The sequence below is a fragment of the Palaemon carinicauda genome, chromosome 1 (assembly GCF_036898095.1).
Source record: "Palaemon carinicauda isolate YSFRI2023 chromosome 1, ASM3689809v2, whole genome shotgun sequence".
NCBI lineage: Eukaryota > Metazoa > Arthropoda > Malacostraca > Decapoda > Palaemonidae > Palaemon > Palaemon carinicauda.
In genome coordinates, this window is record NC_090725.1 from 13,321,866 (window position 1) to 13,347,772 (window position 25,907).

The following is a 25,907-nucleotide window of genomic DNA, read 5'->3' on the forward strand; positions in this document are numbered from 1 at the left end:
AAGTTGCACAGTAATTGTTAAAATGATGTGAATTACATTCCCGTGTTCCTGTTCTTTATATTTCATCATTATGTGGTATATGAATAAGTCATTGATACAATGTCTTGCTGAATAGGATGAAAATGCTGAATTCTTCTATATTGATCGTTGGAGTTCAATTTACACTTGGGGAGGGGAGCCTGTCCCCTCACAAGGGCAGCTGGTGGTCATCGATGAAGGGCAGACCATTCTCCTTGATGAGTCAACTGAGGTTCTCAAAATGTTGCTCATTAAAGGTTAGTTTCCCATATTGCCCATGCTCTTCTGATCTCATATCGTCGTATGTCATTCGTCTTTTCTCTATAAAACTCTGGAAATGAAAAGAATCAATTTGAACTTCATTGACTCATTAAATTTTTTTGAATTCATGGGAGGTGTTTTTTTTTATCATACTGAATGGTAACCATAGGGGACTGGAAGGGTAACTTGAATGGATTAGAATTAATTAGTTATCAATTATTAGGTTTAAACTATTTGTCTATATCAGATCCATTATTCTCATTGACAATAGATTTATCAAAAGAAAGTCTTTCTTAAGTAGTAATTAATAAAATCAATGTTGATAACTTTGATTTATGTCATTGCTTATTATTTTATTTATGGCTGTTAATACCATCTTTATTAGCAGCTTCTTTATTAAACTACTGCTACAGTCTTTCAGTATGAAGATTTGAAGTATGATTAAGCAAAATAGCGAAACATAACTGCAATCTCTACTTATTATCTTGATTAACAAGCAGTAGATATTGGTGATGCTCTCGGCAGTGCAGACTGAAGACTTGCTTTACCCTTTGCCCTTTCACACTAACTTAGTCAGTCTTTATGTGTGATAGTAGGTGACTCAAGAAGATAAAAATGCAGGTTATGGAGAACATACATAATTGGTGATAGATGAATTAAGTAGGTATTTTATAAACAGACAATAAGGGAAATCTAATATAAAAAATGTAAATAGATTATAATAACGTTCCTTTTTTGGTTATAGCTAATTCTGTTAGGTTGCTTAATTTGACATTATTATAGTAAAGTTTATACACACACACATACACGCACACACACACATATATATATATATACACACATATACAAATGTATATATATATATATATATATATATATAGACATATATATATGTCTATATATATATATATATATATATATATATATATATATATATATATATACATATATATATATATATATATATATATATATATATATATATATATATATATATATATGTATTACGTTGCAGCCTTTTCCTAGAAACTGATATAATTTCATATAAATCTGAAGGTATACTGCAACTTTCTCCCTTACTACTACTACTACTACTACTACTACTACTACTACTACTTCTACGGAGAGAGAGAGAGAGAGAGAGAGAGAGAGAGAGAGAGAGAGAGAGAGAGAGAGAGAGCTACTGTAAAGAGGAAGTGTAGAAGGCAAATGTGCCTCATTTCAAAATCAGATTAGCATACACCGGTATTAGCAGGACTGGAGGTCTTTGAATCCCCTCACCTCATTTGATACTTACATCATTTAGCCCATATTCAATGGGTTTGATTTAATATCAACAGTGTCCAGTTATGTTTGATGTTTCTAATTGAAACAGTGATCCTAGTCATTAATTCTCCATGAGGTCCTATTTATATTATCTTCCTTTCTTAATAGGAGGCCACGTCATTGTAGACCCCGAAGCTACCGAGGAAATCATCTTGAGGGCTGAATATATCCTGATTGTTGAAGGTGGATCCCTAAGCATTGGCTCTGAGGAAGAACCTTACACGGGCAAAGCTGTTATTGAGCTCTATGGGAATGCCTTATCTATCGAATTGCCTAGTTACGGTGCAAAAGTAAGCTATACTTAGGAACAACACTTACGATAATTGGAATACAAATAATTATGCCTGACCTTTTTCTGTTGGATATTCGTATAATTATGCATGCATTTTCCATAAAGCTACTAAGGGTTCAATATTTGAAAGAGCTTTGATTTCAGATATGTTATTTTGTTTATTTTTCCCAGAGTTAAGCACAAACTTTGTGAAATAAATGTTAATTTCATGCAAATACTATTAATGAGAAATTGCTTTCCAAGAATATGAAATGGCTAATTAGCTATCATTAATACATGATTATTCACAATTTTACTCCTTTGATCTCCTTTGCTTTTCGATTTTATTGTAATTTTCCATCACCAGCTGCATTACGTGATACCATTCTGATTTAAAATTATTCCGAATGGATGATATTGGTAAATACAGTGTTTACCTGATTACCTTTCGAGATATGTATGAAAGAAATGTCCGATGGAAGCAAGTAACGTTTACTTTAGAAATCAATTTCATCCAAATAGACAATTTTTCATCGAACAACGACCACTTTTACTGAAGTATTGCAATATTAGAAAGATGACTTTGAAGAATATTTTCTAAGTAGTTTCGTTTGTCAGATTCATATGGTATCTGCCATAGATTAGTATTGTTACAAAATGACATGTTTCATATGGAAGTTGTTTTCATAATTTGCTGTATAATCATAGGAAATAAAAAGTATTTTTTTTTTTTTTTTGGAATAGTGAAGTCACAATTTGCATATCATTAATTTATTTTGGAATGCCAAAATCACTTATTGTATTTTAGAAGATTTTAATTTGCTTATAATCACTAATCGTAATGTTTATCCTTATTAATGTTTTACCTCAGAATCTCCCAGTAAAAAATTAGAATGAGGGTGAGTTCTCTCGCCACTGCTTTCTTCCATTTGAACTTTTTGCCTGAATACCCTGGGCCTCCTTGTGAATCTTTGCTCTGCGTCTTCTACATTTAGTAAATTGCTAACTCTGTTCGTCATCCCTTCTCATTAAATGTTCAAACACTGACAATGTTTGAAATGCTATTCAATTTCTATTCCACTGTACTCAGCCCATGGATATTTGTATTCCATTTGTAATCCCTTTTCCATGAAACTCCTCCATTTTATTTGTCATTGCCTTTGTCTCTGCAGCAATATTTTATTAGTGGGGTCAAGAAATCTTATCAACAATATTATGAGTAAACTTTATTGCTATATTATTTTCTTATTGTTTTTCCAATCGCTGAATTGGATTCTTCCGTTGTCAGGTCTTCATATACTGGTTTATTGTCAGTGACCAGCGGTGTTGTGTCATACAGTATTTAACTTTTATTTCCACTCAATATTGAGCATACACTCTTTTCATCTTAGGAAAGCTATTCTTTGCCTTTTCATATAATCACATTTATTTCCTTCGTTAAATTTTCTTTCCTGTTTAATGAAGACTGTTATTGATTTCATCATTGACATTTATAATTATCTAAATACACACGTTTCAGTTATGTTAACTTATATGTTATGAGTTAATTTTTTTTTTAAATGTCGATTTTAGGAAAATTTAAATTTTTGACGATGGAAATTATATTTTCAGGTCCTAGCGGTGCGAAATGGAAGCCTCGATCTCCATGGCATGCCCATTCCTCAAACATGGACTTATTTGGCATCTACAGCAGCTAAAGGGTCAAATGAAATAACCTTGAAGCATCCAGTCACGTGGAAGAAAGGGGATACTATCATCATAGCCACTACAGAAAAAAGGTAAACAGATTTCACAGGGCATTCTATTTTAGAAGCAATGAAATTCGTAAACTCATAATTTTGTTGGTGGTGCATTTGCATGATAAGCAGTATCTTTGATATTTTATTATCACACCATCTGTTAATCATACTCAATATTTAGTACTGATGAAACCGTGTCTAGTTCGTTACATCTATACAAAAACATAATTATCATTAGGTTATTTGGTTAAGTAGATCACAAGGTCAAGGAGCAGCTCCCCTTTTTATAGGTCTTTGCTACTTGACAGTGGAAGTGTTAATGTTTTGTTAAATGTTTTGTTAAATGAAATAACAAGTGTCGTGAGAAATTACAAAGAAGAAACGTAATTAGACTGTAAAATTTGTTTTATCTTCATGGTTTTCTTTTGTTTATGTACGTTATTACATAGGTTTTACGTTTGTACTAACATTTGTTCATTTACATACAGTAGATTAAAGAGAGAGTGGGTTGACTACTAAGACTAACAGCGCCTTTTGACCCCTTTTTATTTCCACAACTTTGTTGAATTGGAATTAGGCCATTGTATATAATGTAAGGGTAATGTTTTGAAAGATGTGTTGAAAAGTTATAGAATATGAGACCACTGAGGCTTTAATAAACTTATGAATATTATATAAACTGGACTGAGAGGGCTTGCTTCAAACGAGCAGATGTTCCCTTCCGAATATATTTCCACTCGTTTGAAGGATGTCTTCACACGAGAGGCTTTTCCCTGAGTAGGCTCGTAGTTTCTATAGGCCGCTGCACTAGAACCGCGTGGGTAGTAAATCACTACCGCTACGAAATTTTTCTGAGCGAGCAGCGTTTGAAGGGCCTTATTGAGTTTCATTGATTTCAAATTCGCGCGGATAAAACCGCGCGGCATCAACCTGCTCGTGTTATGTGACCCGAAACATAGAAGAGTAGGAAATATCTAAAAGACATGCGTTGACTCGATGGTTTTAGTCTTGTAACTGAATGTCTTTTATCCAACAGATTTTCCAATAATGAAAATGAGAAGCGCATAATAGACGAAGTATCAGCTGATGGTAGAACATTAACACTCACCGAGGCCCTGAAATATGAACATATTTCCATTGAGCAAACGCTTGGAGGTCGAATCGTTGAAACAAGGGCTGAAGTTGGTCTTCTTTCTCGTAATATAAAAATTAGAGGCAACATTAATGAAGCTTTCCAAGAAGTCATAGAAGCTTGTGATGAGAAATGGAACCCAGGTAAGAAGGGTATCTTTGTTCATGTAATTTCTGTAAATTATTTCCTGAGGAGATAGTAGTATTGCAATGTTTATTGCAAAAAATTTATGCATTTTCCGATTGCCGTTTAAGTCAGTATTAAACTATTTATAAAAACAATATTAGTTTTGCCAACAAAATTGGAAGGAAATTATATAATATTCTGTGTTTTTGTTTGTTTGTTGCCTAGGAATGTACAGGATTAGAATGAATTTGGAAGGATTTTGTGCTGGATCTGCCTGCAGCCTAATTTTTTTTGCTAAAATAACATTGAATGAAATTGTAATTCACTTTTATTTAATGATTTCTTCAATATGATTTTTTCCAATGTTATCTAATGAACTTTATATTAGAAGAGTGACTGTTTTTGGTGTAATGAAATCCTTAGATTATTCTGAAGTTATATTTTATGTAGTAAATGTTTCATCCAGTGCCCCGTGCTATTCATCAACCCGCTATTTTCATAATAAGGCTGTTTATGATTAAACAATTAAGTGCTATATTATTTTCATGATATAGTTGCAACTTTAGGAATGATTCTCGAATTCTCTAAATCTTATATTAATCCTGTTTCAGCTATTTTCATAATAAGGCTATACATGATTAAACAATTAAGTGCTATATTATTTTCATGATATAGTTGCAATTTTAGGAATGATTCTCGAATTCTCTAAATCTTATATTAATCCTGTTTCCTCGTTCTTCAGGACAGTTTGAAACTCAGAGCTGTTTCAATGGGCGATTTGGGGAAGAAATAGGAAGTGACCAGTTTGGAGCAACGGTTATGATATTTGGCAAATCCAAGGATTACGGTCTGGTGCACGGTCGGATAGAATATGTAGAGGTTACTGAAGCTGGACAGGTATGTTGTTTGCGTATATTCATTGCTATCAGGAAAAGCGATTGGACAATTACTTTTAATCAAATTAATAGTACTATAGAAAAAAGACCTAAGACTATCTTATGCAACAAATACTTCATTAAACGAAATGAACGGGGTATGACTGCAAAACAAATATTGGGTACCGTTCTTGTGTGGTCGTTAAGGAATTAAAATTTTATAAACCTACCTAATCTGCATCATTTATGAATGGAGAGAATATAAATTAGACATGGTTTTGTTCTTGATTAGCAATTCTGTAATTAATCATTTGGAATGAATGAAATTCTATGATATAGATTTCTTACTAACAAATTCAAAATAATGAAAATAAGTATTTCTGGAAAAGTTATCAATTGCAGTAACAAAAACGTCGTAGTAAGTGATCGTGATGGAAATAGATGAAAATGATAGGTAATACGAATTAGCAGTGAGTATCAAGAAGATATTTGATGACGTGTCTTATCATATGGGGTACAAGTCAAGGTTATTATCAGGATTAATTTTTCATTATTTAGCAATAGTAATTTTACTTCTTTTCTTTTATAGGCTTTCCAACTCGGCCGTTATCCACTTCACTTCCATTTAGTTGGAAATGTGAACAGTTCATATGTACGGGGTTGTGCTATACATCGTACTTATAACCGAGCTGTTACGATACATGCTGCTGATTACCTTACTGTGGAAAGGAATGTGGCATATGATAACATGGGACATGCAATTTTCACAGAAGATGGTAACGAAATGCACAATATTATCCAATACAATCTTGCTATATATACCAGGACTTCTGCTTCATTGTTGAATGTAGATGTAACACCGTCATCATTTTGGGTAAGTCCATGTTTTTGTTGAAGTAAAGTTTCTGTTCATTAGAATTGGTAGTGGAAATTATGTAAAAGGCTTCACAGTTTTTCCTTGCCTGATGTAGGCAATAGCTGTATTTAGTTCCAGATGCATGTTATTAGATTTAATTTTTGTAGTGGGAATTATGTAAAAGGCTTCACAGTTTTTCCTTGCCTAATGTAGGCTGTAGCAATAGCTGTATTTAGTTCCAGATACATGTTAAGAGATTGAATTTTTGTAGTGGGAATTATGTAAAAGTCTTCGCAGTTTTACCTTGCCTGATGTAGGCTATAGCACTAGCTGTATTTAGTTCCAGATACATGTTAAGAGATTGAATTTTTCAGGTGTTTTATTATTGCATTTTAAATTATTTTATTACTTTTTAGGTAGTGAACCCAAATAATATAGTGAGGCACAATGCTGCTGCCGGAGGAACACATTTTGGATACTGGTATCGGTTAGAAAGATATCCATCTGGACCTTCTTCAACAAATTCTTACTGCCAAAATAATGAGGTGATGGGAATGTTCTACAACAATACTGCACATTCAATGGGAAGGTAATAAATTTTGTAGTCTCGATTAGATTTAAGAAAAATATAATACTACCCTTGAAATATTGTAATTATGTTGTGCTATGTCTGTAATTTTTCAAAGACGTGTTTTTAACTGTGGATCTCATGCGTCCCAAATGGATGACCCCAACAAATATCTAGTAGAATGTCCAAAATGTAATGAGTTTTTCATGTTATTTAGATTGTCATAAAAAAAGCTGATATCTCCTATTGTGTCTAAAATGTATGCTTCGAGATGACATATGCGATTGGAGTAGGGCAGAATTATTCCTATATCACTTCTAATTCATTATTTCAAATAGAAAATATGTAATGTTCATTACTTGTTTATTTTTCTTGTATGTCTTTATCTTATCTCAAATTAAACCTGCAGTGGTAATAGTTCAGAGAATGTTGGAGGAGTTTGATTGTTTTTTTATAAAACTTTGTTTTATCCTGCTGTCTCTTGTAAAGACAGATAACCACCACAATGGGTCTATGTGTATTAATTTTCCCTTTGTTACGAGATGCACAGTAACTGTATATGCTTTGAAAAGAAAAAAGATTTATCTACATGTACAGATGTCACCATATTCCATCTTTTAAACTAAATGCGCATTGATTTGCTGAGGTTTTTTTTTTTCATATGAATTGTTATTGCGTTATTTTATAAATGCATTTAATTATTTACACAGCCCATATTAGCAAGATGCGTTCGATAAAAAGACTGCTTAACCAGAGGGTTTGTTAACTGTATTTCAATGTATTTTAGAGAGCTGCCTTGATTCCTAATGACTTATATACATTTTTGTATTCAAACTCAGGTACGGTTTATGGATTTTCTCAATGGATGGCTACTTTCCAAAGAGTGGAGTATGTAGTGGCAGTAACCTGGTAAGTGAGGAACGCATTTTATTTTTATGAATATAATAATGTACATTGAGGTTTATTCTTCCTATTCAACTAAATCGACTCACTTTTATGTTGTGTAAATAGAAAGAGAAGATATTTTCTATTATCATTATTATTATTATTACTATCCAAGCTACAACCCTAGTTGGAAAAGCGAGATGCTATAAGCCTGGGGGCTCCAATAGGGAAAAATAGCCCAGTGAGGAAAGGAAATAAAAAAAAGTTCCTGCGCCGCCCGGGAATCGAACCCGGGTCGCAAGAATGGGAATCTTGCATGATACCACTACACCAGCGGCGCTTAATGTTAGAGGCTAAAGCTAAAACTATGTAATATATATATATATATAAACAATATATAACAATTTATAAATCCGGTATTACTCAGTGCTTGTCAAGCATATGCACTATTCCATCAGGTTAAGACCCAAAACCATCTATTTGTCGGTGGATTAGCTCTTGCCATATTCAATATGAAAAAGGAAACATTAATTTTATTCTATATTATAGATTAATAGTATTTTTTAGCTTCAGAAAATTGAAATTTAGATAGAAAAACATCTTATTATTGAATCAAACTGAACTGTAGGAAGAGAGCAATTGATTTGGATAGTTCCTAAGTATGGAGTTAAATGACCATGACTATAGAGTTTAAAAGTATTGAAAAACCGTATTATGTGACATCTATTTACAACATTCTTACAGCGTTTAGAGTGTTGTCTACAGTGATGTAAATAAATTTGCAAATTGTAAGGTCTATTGGATAAAAAGCCTAGCATTTTCAGGACAAATCTTTAAGCAGTTTTCAAAGATGCTGAAATGGAAAGTCCAGTACCACCTTCGTTTAAGTAACTCATTTGTGCGGTGTATTAGGTTTTTCATAATATTGATCAGCCTTTGCATTTAGATATTCCTAGACCATATCTTCCACCATGTATGCTATATATGTGGTTAATTCTAGCCATATTGTCTCTTCTTTAGTGAAATTCAATACTACAAAGTTTTTAGCGGTAAAAGATTCCAGTCATTGTCAAAATCTTGCCATTTAACTTATGTAGATCCATATGCGTATAAAAAATACTTTTTTGGGTGAGGGTTCTTATCTCAAAAGTATTGGGTTTTACTGGAAGTACTTCTTGGTTTGTTATATTCTTATATTATCTAGATATAACACCTTAGAGCCAGTCGGAGATTTTGTTCTAACTAATGAATCTTATGGACTATTCTTACACATGAAAAAGTTTAGTAAGCAACGCTCTGCATTCTTTGAATCATACAAGTCATAAAAGGTAATATTTTCACCGTTCCAGATTTATAAGAGAGATCAGTATATTACCATGACTTTGCAAAAATAGTGTTAGCATCTCTTTTTGGGCAGGCACCTTGATTTGATCTATCAGCCAAATCTTAGAACGGAGAATTTTAATATTCCTTTTTAAGTTCCTGATCAAAATTATTTTTTTCTGTGTTTTAGTAGAAATGCAAATAGAAAAAGTGTACAACTTTATCTTTATACTACCTAGGCATATAAGAATACATGAAATTCACAGATGGTTTTAGTTTCTGGTAAGTTAGCAGAAGAAATAATTAGTAGCTAGTATGTCTTTTCAAATTAGCGTTAGCTAACTATCCTGAAGGCATAGCTTTATGTCTCATATTAACCCTCTCGTATTTTCACGATATTTATTTTTTTCCTACTCTTTCAATTTTAATCTTGAGGGATCTTGAATTTATTTAAGTATTGGTATTTCTTGAAACAGTCCTGCTAGAGAAAGATTACAATCTTTCACGCAGAACACTTCCATTAATGAAGCACATACAACAGCACTTTTGCTGTGTGACACAATATTCTTTTGACTATGGGTCCTAAGTCTCAACCGATCTTGATGATCACAGAGGGTTCTTTTGGAGGCAGGTGCAGGGTCTTGCACATCTTCAGGACTGGCTGGTTGTGGAGGATCAGCAGGCATTGAATTATCAAGAAATAGTAATGGGGCACCAGGTGGTGGAGGACCACGACGAGGAGGACCGTCAACCATTTTGTCTATATAATCCATCATGGGGCCCGAAAGACGAAAATGATCTTCATTGAAGTAGAGATCAATATCAGCAACGACTTCGTGAAACTTACTAAGTGAAAAAATTTTCCTGTCTTGAATGTATTTCGAATACAAGGTAAAGGCATTCAGATGGACTATCTGGAGCAGGTATAAAGCAGTTCTTTGTCCAGCAGACTGAACTCCTCAGAAACGAATAGTGATATATCAGCTGGTAAAAGAGATCCATGCATCCCGTATGGATTCCTTTGTCGAGTCACAGATGGCTTCTTGAGATATAGCGACTCGAGCATCTTTCCCGGATGCATTGCTTGATAGTCTTAATAGCAATCAACTTGTTGGTGTGGAAGTACTTCCCTATAGCCTCAAAACATCTGCATGACTCCTTTGATGAGGGAGACGCTATCAAATAAGTTTTGTTTCTTACCCAAATCCTCCTTATATAGGGAAACCCAAAAATCCTCATCCGCAGGACAATATTTAGATATTGTATTACACCCACTCCTTTGAGAAACTGATGACATTTGTATTTCCCAAAAGATGCCCAATCATGTAATAAAGATGAAAAGAAATGATTGACATAAACACTGTGAAAGGATATGCTGGTGGTGTGGCATCTTCGGTCCACCTACCATCATTTTCGAAGCTCTGCGGTGGGGGGAGGGGGGGGGGGGGGGGGTAGGCGACTGGGATGAGAGGCTGACCTGTATCACTTCATGACTTTGTTTCCCTCATGGCGTAAAACTGCAGGACTGCCTTGAATCAAATGAAGTCATAAGAAAACAATCCTTTTCACTTACTGGGTCTTCATCGTTTCCCAATCTATCCGATTTAGAATATTCATCACTCTACAGGTAATCCACTACAACCAATGTTTTCAACATCTAAATGATCATTTCCAGCCTGTACCTTATATAGATCATGATTATCGCCCTCATCATCAGGACCAATATCCTTTTTAATGATGCTCTTTACTATTGTTAATTTTTTTCTTCATCACTTGTGTTTTCTTGGTCCCTAGTTTTGTTCCTTTAGAACTATTTTGCCTTTGGGAATCTTTTTTTTTATAGAACAATGTTTTCCTGGGAACTATTTTCTTCATTTTCACTCTTATCTTTTTTATCTCACTCCCTCATCAGTTCCGTGTTCCATTGTCACTACTTTAGTTTCATCAGCATCACTTTCAGCATCTATGATAAGGTTTAGTTTTATAGGAGTCTGTTTGGCACCGTATTATATTTTCATCATATGCATAAAATCTTCTTTTCAATTCATGTCTTCCTCTACAATGCAACTTGTTGATTCAACACTTGTGCGTGGCTGCAATCACCACCCTCATTAAGATGTCTTACTGCAATTTTACCTGTTGGCACAGTGCCACGAACACCGTTAGTCATTTTGATTTTATGGATAAGGAAAGGCAAAACTATTCAAGAATAAGCTCTGAAAATCTCAACCAAAAGGATGAACTGTGGCAGAGATTAAAGCGACATGATAGAACAAACACTGGGGCACCAATTCAGTACTTTGGTCATGCCAACAAATTTATTTTCGTAACATTTACACAAAAGATTATTAATCTTTTATGAACAGCATAACAGGTAGTTATGTTGGCTCTTCAAATGTGATCTGTTTAATGACACCCTGCAGTTGCTGAGATCATAATTGCTGATTGCACTTCTTTTCTAGTGAGGTAACAAAAGTCAGATTTAGTGTCAGCAAATATTTCACAATGTATACTGATAGACTTCCTTCTCCTCTTGTCATATTTCTCATAACATGTACGCCATACAGCATGGACAATCTTGGGACAGTATCTCTATTTATTATAAGCTAAAGTTTCTAAAGTGAAATTTTCAACACTATGCTAGAGAAGGCATATTAAAGTATGATTACATAGATTAAGGACAATACTGATGATTTTCTGGATACTTAATGATGTCCATTATGTGTGTATTTTCCAAATCAGCACAAGAAATAAGACCTCTTAGGAGTTGCAGGACTGATTTTGTAAAGTTTCTTGATCAGATGAAAAACTTCCGAAATATAGTAAATGAACAGAGTTTCTGAGGTAGAGTTACGAAGGTTTGATTAGCTTTTGATGAAATGGAAGAATTAACAGTTATTTGCGTTAGTTCATGATAGACTGATCTCTCTCAGCAAGGCTGTAGATTCCAATGTGCTACATTGTTTATGTATAGAGGTAAAATGAATAGATTAAAAAGGCTTGCACTCAGAACATGAAACTTCAATGAAGCTAAATGAATTCTGGGAAGTCAATGTTGAAATGCCCTTTCTGCACTATTTCTTCTGGCCTACATAGAAGTCAATTGCAGCAATGTGGTTTCAGGGGATCGACTAGTTTGATTTGATATCTAAAGTCACTAGAATAAGTATCAAGTATAACAGGAAGTCTGACCAGACATTAAACGATGGGCCGTAAGTAATTAGATGAATGCAGATATTCATGGTAAACTGAGGATAAAGAATGTACTTCTTACTAATTTTCTCAAGTAGCCCAGATAACATATCTACTTTAGCTCTAATTTATCAAACCAATAAATTATGGAATATTAAACAATATAACTCAACAGAACCAAAAAGTATTTCAAATATTGCTCAAAACATTCAAATGTAACAAAAATAAAGTCTGTTGGCAGGTGAATTAATAATAAAATGTTTTTTTGTGTACTTAGAGAAAAAGACTAGTGTAATATATAGATAGGCTTGTATAATAACAAAATCCATTTTGTCAACCTGACACTAACCTATACTCCTGTTTGCTAAAACCAATTTGACCGATACATGTAAAACCAACAATTTTAGCTGTTAGACAGTAACAGTAATAATATTGAAGAGCACAAGGGTAATAAGGGTAACATTATATTTCTTTTAGTTGAAAATATAAATATAAAGGAATTAAGATAGCTCAGTTGGTAGAGTCCTCGCAGGCATGGTTTCGGCTGAATGGGCAGGGGTTCGAACCTCTGCCTAGCCAGAAGCTATTACCAAAAATGAATTCCAGTGGATATATATATTCCAAAGATAGAATTCGGCATTAGCTGCCATTGTGATTGATATTTACACACAAACACACACACACACACACACACATATATATATATATGTGTGTGTATATATATATATATATATATATATATATATATACATATATATATATATATATATATATATATATATATATATATATATATATATATGTATATATATATATATATATATATATATATATATGATAGAAAATACTATAAAATAGATATTTCACAATTCAATTGATTTTTTTATTTATATATGATTTATTTCAATAATTTGCTAATTTGTCTTTGACATTATTTGTGTTAATCAATTAAAAGTAAAGCTTAGCCTCATCTATTTATATTTTATTATACTTATTAGTTACTTAGTTTAGTTAGTTTATTAATTTTGTTTTTGTTAATGTATCATAACCATAGTATCACAGTAGTACAAACTTAGCCTACAATCTACAAACTATTAGCCTAATGTGGTATAAACTGTTTAATAAATAAATTTAATTATTTAAATAGAAGTAGTTATTAGTTAAGTACCTACGGCAACATCTCTCTCTCTCTCTCTCTCTCTCTCTCTCTCTCTCTCTCTCTCTCTCTCTCTCTCAAAATTTATTGTTTACTGGAGAATGAGAAGTCCCATTAAAAACAAACCAATAAAACAAAACAAAATATTAAATTGGTACTAAAGCAAGATGATTAACAATTACACAGAAAACATGGCTTTAAGGAGGAAATGACAAAATTATATTTGCGGCAATATATTTGTGCCAACGTTATTACAACACTATTTTTAACTCTAACGTCATTGCTTTGTATCAACCGTGTGTCACACAATTGTACATAATTATTTTGTATATATTATGCTTGTATCTGCGCTCTTCCCTCGCACTAAAAAGACAATGTTACAGAGCAAAACCGGAGTCATGATAATTCAGGGTCTTTTTAGTGCGAGGGAAATGCGCAGATACAAGCATAATATATACAAAATAATTATGTACAATTGTGTGACAAACGGTTGGTACAACTTAAGCGTCGATGAAATGGTTGTTCAGTCGTCGACGCAATGGTGCAACTGGTGACGCAAGTGCCCAGGGCGTAATCTCTTTCCACTTAAACTTGCCAGCTGCCACACTTTCCTTTACTACCCAATATCTTTGTTGGATAGTTATTTCACCTTAATTATGGTCTTATTCATGAACTTAGACTTGGCGTATCTTTTTCTTTAATAAAGGTTGCTGCCTGGCATGACTTCACAGTATGGCATTGTGACAGAGGTGCTGAAGTGGTCCTCGGAGGAGCTTTACAATTTCATAATTTCGTGGCTTTAGACAATGAACACGCTGGCCTAGAGATGGTGAAGGTATCAGGAGGCTTTGGAGAAAATAATGGACCAGGCAAGGAATTTTTAATAGTACAACTTCTGGGGGATTCGTGTTTGTATATTCATAGGTTTTGTTTGAAAGCATATTGAATGTGTAGTATTAACTTATAACTAGTGTATTTTCTTATTCAAATGTTATTTTCAGTGATAAGGTCAAATATTAAGTTTAGTTACATTCGCGTTGAGTTAATAAATTTTTTACTAAATCTATTATGTTCAGTATATAACTATTCTAATCACATGACTTTAGTGAATTATATTTAGTTACACTATTTAGTAAAATGATAGAACAAATTTGTTGAAATAAAGATATATATTTTTCATAAGTCATAACATAAAATGATATTTTATTTCTTAACAAATTGAAACAAATCCTGTAGGAATCTTCAATTCACTTCTGGTGGGACACTCCCAGTTATCGCCTGAGGGATGCGGTGCAGATACAAGTGGTATTATTGCTCCCAAGCAGTATATCTTCAGCATATCAAATACAACATTTGTTAATTATGATGCTGGGACTTGTGCAGCTCTTTCTGGATGCTCACAATGTAAGGAATTCCAAGGGGGCTACAGAGTGCAAGTGAAGGAACTAGTGTTTGAAAACTCTCCAAATAAGGTTAGTTTTATCTTTTGTACGGTATACATATTGGGATGTTTAGTGGTGTTTAAGGCTGGCTATTAATGGTGTCTATATGTACTTCATTATATTTCAATATACTATATAAACACATATTCCTGATGCACTATGATAGATCATTTGGACACAGGAACAGTTTGCCCAACATTCTTTTTTTTTCACTCAGCTTATCAATTATCCGTATTTTATTATACCTAACTAAGAGAAATATTATTGGTTATCTAATGTATACCCTTCCATACATTTATTCAGCTGAAGTTCCTATGGGAGCACGAGACAATCTGGATTGATGCAGATGGGTCATTGTCAGGAGTAGCTGAAAACGTCGTTGTTCCTACAATGGACATCTTGCCAACTGACACTTGCCAGAAGGATGTACCAGAGTTCTCAGTCAATACCGCAGTTAGTTTTACTGATGTTGGGAATTGGGAATGTGACACACTATATTTTTGTCATTATGCATATGAATAAGATTGAAAAAACAATGCCTTATCTTGTAAATAAGAAGTAAACACCTAAATTTGGCATTCCAGGCAAAGGGATCTGTGTGTTCACCACCTATGAAGTTCATGAGAATGCATTTACCTGGGAGTACAGTTAACCCGAAATCCTTGGAAGCTAGAGACTTGGTTGTGACAACTACTTATGGAAATACAAGTCTTCCCTATCGTGTCAAAAGACTAGATAGGGGCGCTGGCTGGATGGGTATTTTCTACAGTGGGGCTACTTTCAAGTGGGGATTTGATTATTCTGAACAGGTCTGTATTTCATATTTCTACCATTTGAATATTCAGTATTTCCACAATCTTTTGAAAATGAATTTTATGTTTAGATACAACACTCTTATTTCATAGTTTCCGACCTCAACCAATGACCCCTAGGTGAAGAATAACCGAGGAAACATGAAAACGAATTCACTAGATGTTGCAAATGAAAGGAAAAAAACATGTATAATTGGTTGTTGACTGTCATATTTTCATATGATTTCTTTTTTATGGCTACACGAATCATAGAAAATAGAACCAAAGAAATCTATTGAATTTATTAGGAAATATCGTGTTGAGAATAAAAAATAACGTTTGGAAATTGGAAGTTATGGTTTGTTGCCTTTAGATGGCCCATTGGCAGGTTTGTAATAACTTATGAACTACAGAACAGAAAATACTATCTGATATCAGTCTATGTCCGTATGTAAGAGTCGTTAATTCAAAGTTTTATAATAAGTGTCTTGTATTCATACTTTCATGATATTTTTTTGCTTTGGGTCTTATGGACAATTAGTTAATGGACGAATTTGGATAACTGAGGACAGTCAATAAGCTTATTTTGAGGAATGAAAGATATTGTATATGATTAATTTTCTTTGCTTGTCGGATTTTTTGAGTTAAGAGTTGTTCGATCGAGGCCTTTCTACATCTGCTTTATGGCCATTTCTCTTGTAACACATTGGATTTCTTTTGACTTCAGAAGTTTGAGCACTTTCACACCTGTTGATAGAAAAACATTTTGCAGGTCCAGGTTCAGAAAGCTTTGTTAGCGGGGTATGCCTTGAACCCTTCCTGATACTTGGCCCATTTTTTCCTATTAGAAATATAATGTTTCTGTTCCTGATAATACCAGCTACTATATTCCATAGTGTCCTTATGTTTGTTTTTGTTGAAAAAAAAAAAATGACTAAATCGCTGCGCTCCTACTCATTTATTCATTAAATAGGTTTTCTCAGTAAGGCAGCCTTCTGCATGTACATATGGAGTATAGATTTCAGCAGTAGGTTGACCATGAAGATAAAATCAAGAAAAGCGTCATAAAGTTATTTATTATTCTTTTGCTATTTCTGCTGTTACTTATTATCATGTGAAGAACTATAAAATATTCCTCCTGTTGAAGGACCAATAGAAAACGTTAGAAATTGTTTAGTTGTAAATGATATAAAGAAATTTACAGCAAATAAAGCTGCAGGAAAGCCAACATTAACAATACAAAAAAAGATTTAGGCATTGGTAAATATAGGCAAAGATTGTGTGCAAACACTAATGAAAAGATGTGTTAAATTATGGGAACTACAGAGGAATAAAGCTATTGGGTCTTATATTCAAAGTACTAGAAAGAATAGAACAAGGAAGGTTGAGAAAGTTGAAACACATATGTGAATAACATTTTTGGTTTATGAAAGAAAAGAACACAGTGGATGCTATCTTTATAATAGGACTAGTCCAAGAGAAGTGTCTTAAAGAAACAGGAAAGTTTGCATGTGTTTGTAGGTCTTGAAAAGGCATATGACAAGGTACTAGGTAAGTTAATCTTTTGGTGTTTGAGAAAGAGAGTACATGAGAATCTGGTAAGGTTAATGAAGATGGCGTATGAGGGGGCCAAGAACTACCCTATACACAAAATATGGAGATTATATTCCTTTTCCTTATCGTTATAATCATCTTGCCATCAGACTTACGGAACATTTTTGAATTGTGGTAGACGATACTTGCTGATGATTTAGTCATTACAGCAGACACATAAAAAGAATTGCAGCCAAAATTTTATCCTGGAAAGGAGCACTATAAAGGAAAAGATTGAAGGTAAACAATGGAAAGACAGAACTATTGATGAGTAGTACAGAAGGACATAAAGAACTGTAAGCAATTAGGTTGAAGAAGATAGAGTGTTGAAACATGACAATAAGTTTAACTAATTGGGATCAATAATAAAAGAAACTGAATGTTGTAAGAATTCAGCGAGGCAAAGGGTGAAAGAAGCATGGTGAGAATAAAGAGAATTAGCTACAGCTGTTTTAGACAAGAAAATGCCATTAAGACTCAAATTGAAGATTTATAAGACAGCTATCAGGCTCGCACTATTATATGGAGCAGAAACTTGGGCATTAAAGAGGAAAGAGGAGGAACGGTTAAAAGAAAACTGAGATGAGGAAGGTAAGAAGGATCGCTGGAATGTCACTACTGGTAAGGAGGATGAATCAAGATATAAGAGGAAAGTGTGATATAAGTGATGTAAAAGACTGGGTTAGGGAACCTTCTCTGAGATTCTATGACCTTATATTACGAAGGAAGGGGGTAAAATATAATTAACAGAGCTAAGAACATACCATGGGTCGTGAGGAGTTTGGAGCGTGAGCGGAACGAGGATGGGAAACTGGGGAGAAAAATATACAAGGAATAAAGAGATGGATTGAGTTGACCCTATATTCAATAAGATTGAAAGAAGATTATTATGAAATGAAATAATGATAATGATAATTATTATTATCCCAGTTATTATATTCATTAAAGTAACAAAAACAACCACAACAACAAAAATAATAATGATAATCACGATGATAATAACTGTTAGAAGAAATGGTAACTACAGATAGAGACAACAACATCAACAATCATAGTACAATGGCCAGCAAGCAAATAAAATGGATGCGACTAGTGAGATGGCAGAACATCTGAGCAAAATAAGACATTAATTTGAAGATGATACAGAAATAATAATGATACCAGCCCTAAAAGGCCACAAACAGAAGAAATTGAAGGAAAAAACGAAGGTTAATGAAATACTGACACTAATCCAGACTAACACCATCACAGAAACGAATGACCTTGCATATGCAGGAGCAAGACTCGTCGTGGCAATAACGAAAATAAAGATGCCAACTTCTTCTTCTTCTTTTTCGTCTGCATCTTTTCCCACTTCTATGTGGGTTGGAAATAAAGATACCAACATCACAACCCAATGGGCATAGTCAAAGACAGCGTCCTTGCAAAAGGGAGATTTGAAAACCAAATGAGAGCTGACTTCAGTAAACATGAAGAAAGGGTCGAAAACAGGCTAAAAAAACGGTAAGATACGGAAGAAACTAAATGAGAAATACAAAGCCCAGGAGAGGGCCCTGAACAATTTAAGAGAAGATATCAAACAAAGAATAAAGGCCAAGGCACAGAAGATCCATAGATATGTAAACACAAATAAAGGATATTAGCCAAACAAACCAGAAACGCCCATAAAGCCAGCTAAAAGGCAAAGAAATCCATCAGGAAAACCCAGAAGCAGAGTCATCCAAAAGACTCTGGGAAGGCATATTAACCCAGCAGCCCACAAAAAGAAAAGAAAAAAAAATGGTTACAGGATGTAAAAATTGAGGAAAATGAAAAGCGTTTAGCGAACGTTTTCTGATATCATGGCCGATTCTACAAAAAACTAGCTTAAGAGAAGTCCGAACTGAAAAACACCAGACAGTTCAAATGAAAAAGTCATAGTGACTCAGTATTACTTTTGAAAATTCCTCTTGTTAGTAATAACTGAAAGTTTTCTCAATTATTAGCAATATGATTGAATATGACTCCAAACTTAACGTAAAAATATAGATATCTTTCAACTAATTACCTCATAATAAATGGATATTATTGCAACTGCTGTAGTGGTAATGGATATCTACAAAAGAATATCTTTAATTTAAGACTTTTATGTGAAAAGGCAGTTAATTTTTCTCTAGTTTGAGCTCTACTCTTAGATTTAAATTTTTGTATGTATGGCAAAAGTTGTTTTTGTACTAACAATATTTGTAATTATTTAAAAGATATTTAAGGAAAAATTATTTTCTTCCTGGTTTATTTTGAAAAAAGTTCATAATAATTGTTTAGGGCATTTTTTTTTTGCAGTGATGAAAAAGTCAAATCTCCATAAAGTAATCAAACTAGGACATTTGCAGCATGAGAGAGTGACACTTAGAATTTCTGTTTCTGAATTATTTTTTGTCTTGCAGATAACAAACTTGTCGTATACCGCCTACAGTGACTTTATTGATTCTGAGGACCATTATTATGTGGAGCATTCATTTGTACAAACACCAGATGGATTTGGGTGAGTATCTGTGCCAATTGCATAAAGTAATCTTGAAGGTAGTAGTGTAAAATATCAATGAGAGGTGAACAATGCTGTAATCGTATTTTTACTAGTTGTGAAATGTGGTATACTAGAGGCACTGGTTTGTAGTTGAAATTACAGCACCCTGTATTATTCAGATATCTTCAATTAGAATCTACATCAATGGGAATAAAATATTCATTTGCAATGCACATCTAGAAAGAGTCATGGGAAGAGAAAGTATATGGCACTGCTCAACAGTTGCAATGCTCTCTGATCCTTTCTAGCATCAGCTGTTCAAATTATTTTCATCTGAACAGCAGAGGAGGGTTCTTCACTTTGTTGTTAGACTTTCAATATTTGTAAAATGAAGCTGATGGGGTTTGTAGACACACATTCAATTTCCCTGTCCTTCGCTTTAACCAAATAGAATGGTTGATAATTATAATGATAATGGAAATAATAATAATAAGCAAACAACCTAGCAACCCCACTCACTTATGCAATCCAGGTACGGAAATCTACCTTAACAATTTCAGAAACTAAATTGACAGAAGTAAATACCAGTTTTCAAGGGAGATTCACTATCACCATTGTTGTTCATAGTTTCCATGATAGCAATGACAATGTATGTACGAAAAACTGGTAAAGACTGGTGACAATGCACAGTCATCAGTCGCCTAATGTTGATGGATAAAATTAAGATATACAAAATAGAAGCTAATACTTGGACTACCTTGTACGAACAGTCTGAATCATATTAGGAATAATAGTTAAGTTCAGCATTAACTATTGTACAGCTATAAAAAGGTGGAAGAGACTGTCTAGAGAGGAAAGTAAGCAAATATTTTAGATAAAAGATCCATCAAAGATATAGGAGAGGCTGACTACACATAGCCTATTTGGGAATCCTAGAATTTGTTGATACTGAACGCCAGAAAATAAAAGTAGACATCAGAAAAACACTCTTCCAGGATTATGGTAGCACAGATGCGTCAGGTCAACGATAAAAATATTATAAAAACTATCAATACTACTGCCAATCGGAAGATGTAGCGGAAGAATAGTAAACTTGATGATGGAAAACCTAGAGACCATGGACAGAAAAACTAAAAAAAATATCATCAAAAAAGCGCAGCATCAAGGAACAAGAGTTGCAAGGCTCTACATACGCCAAAAAAAAAAGAAAAAAAAAATAAATAAATAAAAAAAAATAAAAATAAAAAAAAAGGTAAAAGAGTATTTGAAATTCAGCAAGACTGCACAAACATCAAGAAAATATTTTTTGACAGTACCTCTAGCACATTGAAAATTAATTGCTGACTTCAGCACGTGAAAAAACCTCGTCTCTATTGATGAATAGCTTGACTAGTATAGGGAAAAGAATAGAAAAGATCTGGGATAACAAAAAATGGCCAATACCATGATAGTCGATGAACCTCATTGATATGTTATGCTAACCACTATCCAGGAAATTTTAGTTTTCTTTATAAGATCCACTTGTCTTTATTTTTTCTCCTTAAGTGAACATCATATAACGACTACTCAATGTAAGGGCATCCTCTTCACATTTAAACATTGATGATGGTCAGTTACTTTCAGCTTTTTTATTGCAATCATTATAGTCCAAGAAAGAGTTGTGTTCCAGTACTTCTTATTTGAAGACTCCATGATCCAGAGTACAATACTGTTTGGAGAGTTCAGCCCTTTCTGTTTTGTGGATATTGAATATCTTGTAGGTAAAGTTTATATTCCATGATTATCTGGTCATTGACTCAGTTTTTCAGTTTGAGTTTGAAAATTAGGCAAGTGGTAATATTAAGAGAAGTAGAATACAGGTATCTTTTGTCTTTTACCAAAACCTGCCTTAAATTTAACCTGTATTTGATTCCACGAGTATTATAGATGTATACATTTTATAATTAGATATTTGGTTATTTTATACTTCACAGGACTACTGGTTCGTTGAAGAACAGTTCTCTTAGTATACCAGACCCAACAACAGGCGTACATGGAGATTTTTATTGGAATACGGCTACCAAAACTATGACCTACCTTGGTAAGTTATTCATGAATGTAAAGATTATTTTCAGAATCTCTCTCTCTCTCTCTCTCTCTCTCTCTCTCTCTCTCTCTCTCTCTCTCTCTCTCTTTTCCCATGATATACATTATCATGACTTAATAAATTTTGATAGATGAACTGTTGCAATAATCTTATTTCAAGGCTTACATCCAAACTAGGAAGTATTTTTCACTGTATGATCACAATAGAATTCCTTAATGTCTAATCTAAAAGAGTATTGTCAATACCATAGCTTTCCATGTAATTGCTGTGAGTGACAGGTCTCCGTATCTGTTTATATAGGATTTTTCTCTCTTTTCTTCGTGATGCAGATAACTGATACCATTCAGATGTTAATACAAAAAAGAAAATCTTCATATATTTATGCTATAAAAAAGGTTAAACTGATTGAAAATATCTAGGACACTTTGTATGAGTTACTTTAAAAAATTTTCTAACAACATCAAATTACAATTTTGTAACGATTATACAACCCTGAAACCATATGTTTTGTTGAATTAAACATTTTTCACATAAGAAAATTGAGGTGTCCACTTAAAGAATTTTAAATTATACTGACATAATGCCGGCAATAATGATATTTCAACAATTAACCATACTGAAGCCTGAAGCACGTACAAAAATCTATTCTGATTAATGTAATCGTAACTTCAAATTCTCTTTACGGATAAAGTTATGTAGTGCAGTTCAATCTGAAGCTGAGCACTTGTTCTGTTCATTGCTTGATTTCTCCACTTTCAAACACCTAGCCAAAAGATGAAGTATAAATTTTAATTTAATATATCATTCTAATCTTAATTTGTAGCCCAATGGTAATGGTCCAGTTCTTTGAATTTTCAAGTTATAGTTAGGGAAAGGGTTTAATTACTATGACCTTGGTTTACTTATAGGCACTGACGAATGACTCAAAGTGTGTAGTTTATGGATCTGCTCAAGGGGAAACCCTTTTTATTTGGTAGGTTGGCTTCTGAGGACCATCAGTAGGTGTTGGGTCCAGGAACATTATGAAACATTTTTCATGGAAAGTACAAGCAGCGTATGATGGAAATAAACCAATAAAGAAATATAAGGCTTTCTCCAACAAATTCAAATTCTACCTGTTATGAAGACAAAGTATTGGACGGTCTTTACCTCTGTGCAAATCAACTTTGAGCTTGTGATTAGGAATGAATGATTCCTGGAATAGATGAAGTTCCCCTTTCACTGGTTCTATCGCGGAGATAGGATTTCTTTTTCATAAATCAGCTTAGGTTAATATTTCCAAGAGAAAGCTAGCCATTCCTGCGTTACCACCATTGCTTTGTAAACTCAATCAGACAGCTATTGATTACTACTGCTTCACATAGCTTCTATTCAAAAAAGAATTCCATTGGCATTCTTGAAATAAGGATGATTTTTTTTTTATCTAATTAAGTTTATCTAACATTGGTAGATTCTTTTAATGGAGCACTGTGTTGTGTCACCCGGCTCAGGTTTCAACGGCCAGAAGTCTATCTTTCATATGTACATTTACTTGTGGTTTAGGAAATGACAAATGTACCTTTGATAATAATATACATTTAATTGAAGTTTAGAAAACATAAAGTATTTTCCGCCGTTCCCAATAAGATTAAACCCTCTTAGATAAGATAGCCATTGACTCCAAAATATACCGCCAGTCAAAGAAGTAGAAATACATTAAGGATGCCTGATCATTTCGTTTATAATCAAGATTGTTGAATGATCTTCTGAACCATTTAGTTGGATATAAAGAACTTCAGAAGTCTAAACTTGGTGCTAATACCATTTTTGGTAAGCAAATTCAGTAAAGGTAATGCTAAGCTGTTCCAAATTATTTTGCCTATTTACGTATCATGTATTTTCATACTTTATTATTAATCCCTAGTTCCTTTTCAACAACAAGCTGTTTCCACAAATGGAATCCTTGGGCTTGTAGTAGTTGAATCTTCCAGCTTGGGTTACTCTTTGGCTATGTCCATTGAGAAAATGACAATATTCTAAAATGATATTTGTTTCACTTTCATTGGAATATAAAATTTTTTAGTTCTATTTTATAGACAGTTAGGTTAGACTGTATATAAAACACACTTTTTATGCGTCTGCTTTTTGGGCCTTATCTAGCCAACTATCTATTGAAATGCTGATTTTCAGATCTTCATTAGATGATATTATGGTCACCACAAAGATTCCGGGTGAAATAAGCCCCACCCCTGATGACGTCATAATCTATCTCCCGCGTTAGCAACAGTCAAAATGCATCACCTTAAAAATTTCAAATTATACTATCTTATAATCACTTTAAGGGGAAGTGGTGCCACCACTGTTAGCGCTGGAAACAACATGATTGGCTATGATTTCATAAAGGTGTGGGGCTTATTTCACCGGAATCTCTTCGGCGACTATAGTAATTTATTTGATTGTGTAAGGGTTATGTTTATCATAAAAATAGACTGTTTTTAAAGTCGTGTGCCTAATTATTGTTTTATGTATATATAGAGATTATTTGTGTATTAAATGTTTGGGATTTAATTTATCACATTTCATTACAGTTAAATTGAAAACATCGAAAAGAAAGCGTAGGACTGTATTTGATGCTCGTCCAACAGGAAGACAGAGGAATATTAAATTTGAAGTTTATAGGTAAGTTATATACCTCCAAGATGGTCAATATCATTGTTATTTCTACACAGAGTTGTTTTCATTGGATGTGAAAATATCCATATCTTGAATATATAATAGTTGTTGAACTTTATCATATACAGATTTCAGATTCATTGCATTTTGTATGGTAGACTATTCAAATTGTATTAATTTCCTTACTGCATGTCAAGAAAATTCAAATAGCAAGCAGCTATATCCAATTGAATTATATAGAGAGTAACCTTATTAAGAAACAGTACTTCACGAATGAGTTTCTTAATATATACATACACACACACACACACACACGCACACACACACACACACACACATATATATATATATATATATATATATATATATATATATATGTATATATAAATACATACATACACACACACACACACACACACCCATATATATATATATATATATATATATATATATATATATATATTTATATATACATACACCCACACACACACACACATATGTATATAATATATATATATATATATATATATATATATATATATATATATATATATATATATATATATATATATATATATATATATATATATATATATGTATGTATATATATACATAGATATTGATGTATATACATATACATATACTGTATATATATATATATATATATATATATATATATATATATATATATATATATATATATATATATATATATATATATGTATATATATAAAAAACAAGAATCTTCCATTTTTTTTAATTGATATACCAAAAAATATTTAAATGAAAGGAGATACTCAGTTAATAACAATATAAGTAAATTCTTTCAAGTGGATATGTAGAGGTACTTCACTTTGGTTTTTTGTTAAATTTTCACGGCCTATCGTAGAACAGAAGTATGAGGAGTTCAGGTTTCAATGAAAAGTATTTTTCGGTATTTTGCCAACTATGTAATAAAATAGATACCATAGGTAGCCACCATCTATTTACTTATCTCTCTCTCTCTCTCTCTCTCTCTCTCTCTCTCTCTCTCTCTCTCTCTCTCTCTCTCTCTCTCTCTCTCAATAAAGAAAGATTGTAAATGAGAGTAAAATTCACTTGAGGTTAAA

At 33.0% G+C, this 25,907-nt stretch overlaps 1 protein-coding gene and 1 non-coding gene across 2 annotated transcripts in view; one reads left to right on the top strand and one right to left on the bottom strand.

Moving 5' to 3' along the window:
• LOC137647050 (fibrocystin-L-like) overlaps positions 1–25,907 on the top strand; it is a 215,250-nt gene that overhangs the window by 140,439 nt on the left and 48,904 nt on the right. The window contains exons 41-55 of the mRNA XM_068380195.1: positions 116–275; positions 1,714–1,895; positions 3,488–3,654; positions 4,652–4,890; positions 5,616–5,770; positions 6,338–6,622; positions 7,021–7,193; positions 8,012–8,081; positions 14,435–14,597; positions 14,965–15,200; positions 15,474–15,623; positions 15,755–15,979; positions 19,981–20,078; positions 22,034–22,140; positions 24,714–24,804. Of these exons, the coding sequence (XP_068236296.1) occupies positions 116–275; positions 1,714–1,895; positions 3,488–3,654; positions 4,652–4,890; positions 5,616–5,770; positions 6,338–6,622; positions 7,021–7,193; positions 8,012–8,081; positions 14,435–14,597; positions 14,965–15,200; positions 15,474–15,623; positions 15,755–15,979; positions 19,981–20,078; positions 22,034–22,140; positions 24,714–24,804 (2,501 nt within the window). The remainder of the gene's footprint in view (positions 1–115; positions 276–1,713; positions 1,896–3,487; positions 3,655–4,651; positions 4,891–5,615; positions 5,771–6,337; positions 6,623–7,020; positions 7,194–8,011; positions 8,082–14,434; positions 14,598–14,964; positions 15,201–15,473; positions 15,624–15,754; positions 15,980–19,980; positions 20,079–22,033; positions 22,141–24,713; positions 24,805–25,907) is intronic.
• On the bottom strand, positions 8,327–8,397 carry TRNAG-CCC (transfer RNA glycine (anticodon CCC)). Its single transcript has one exon. It is a non-coding gene; the product is annotated as a tRNA-Gly (tRNA).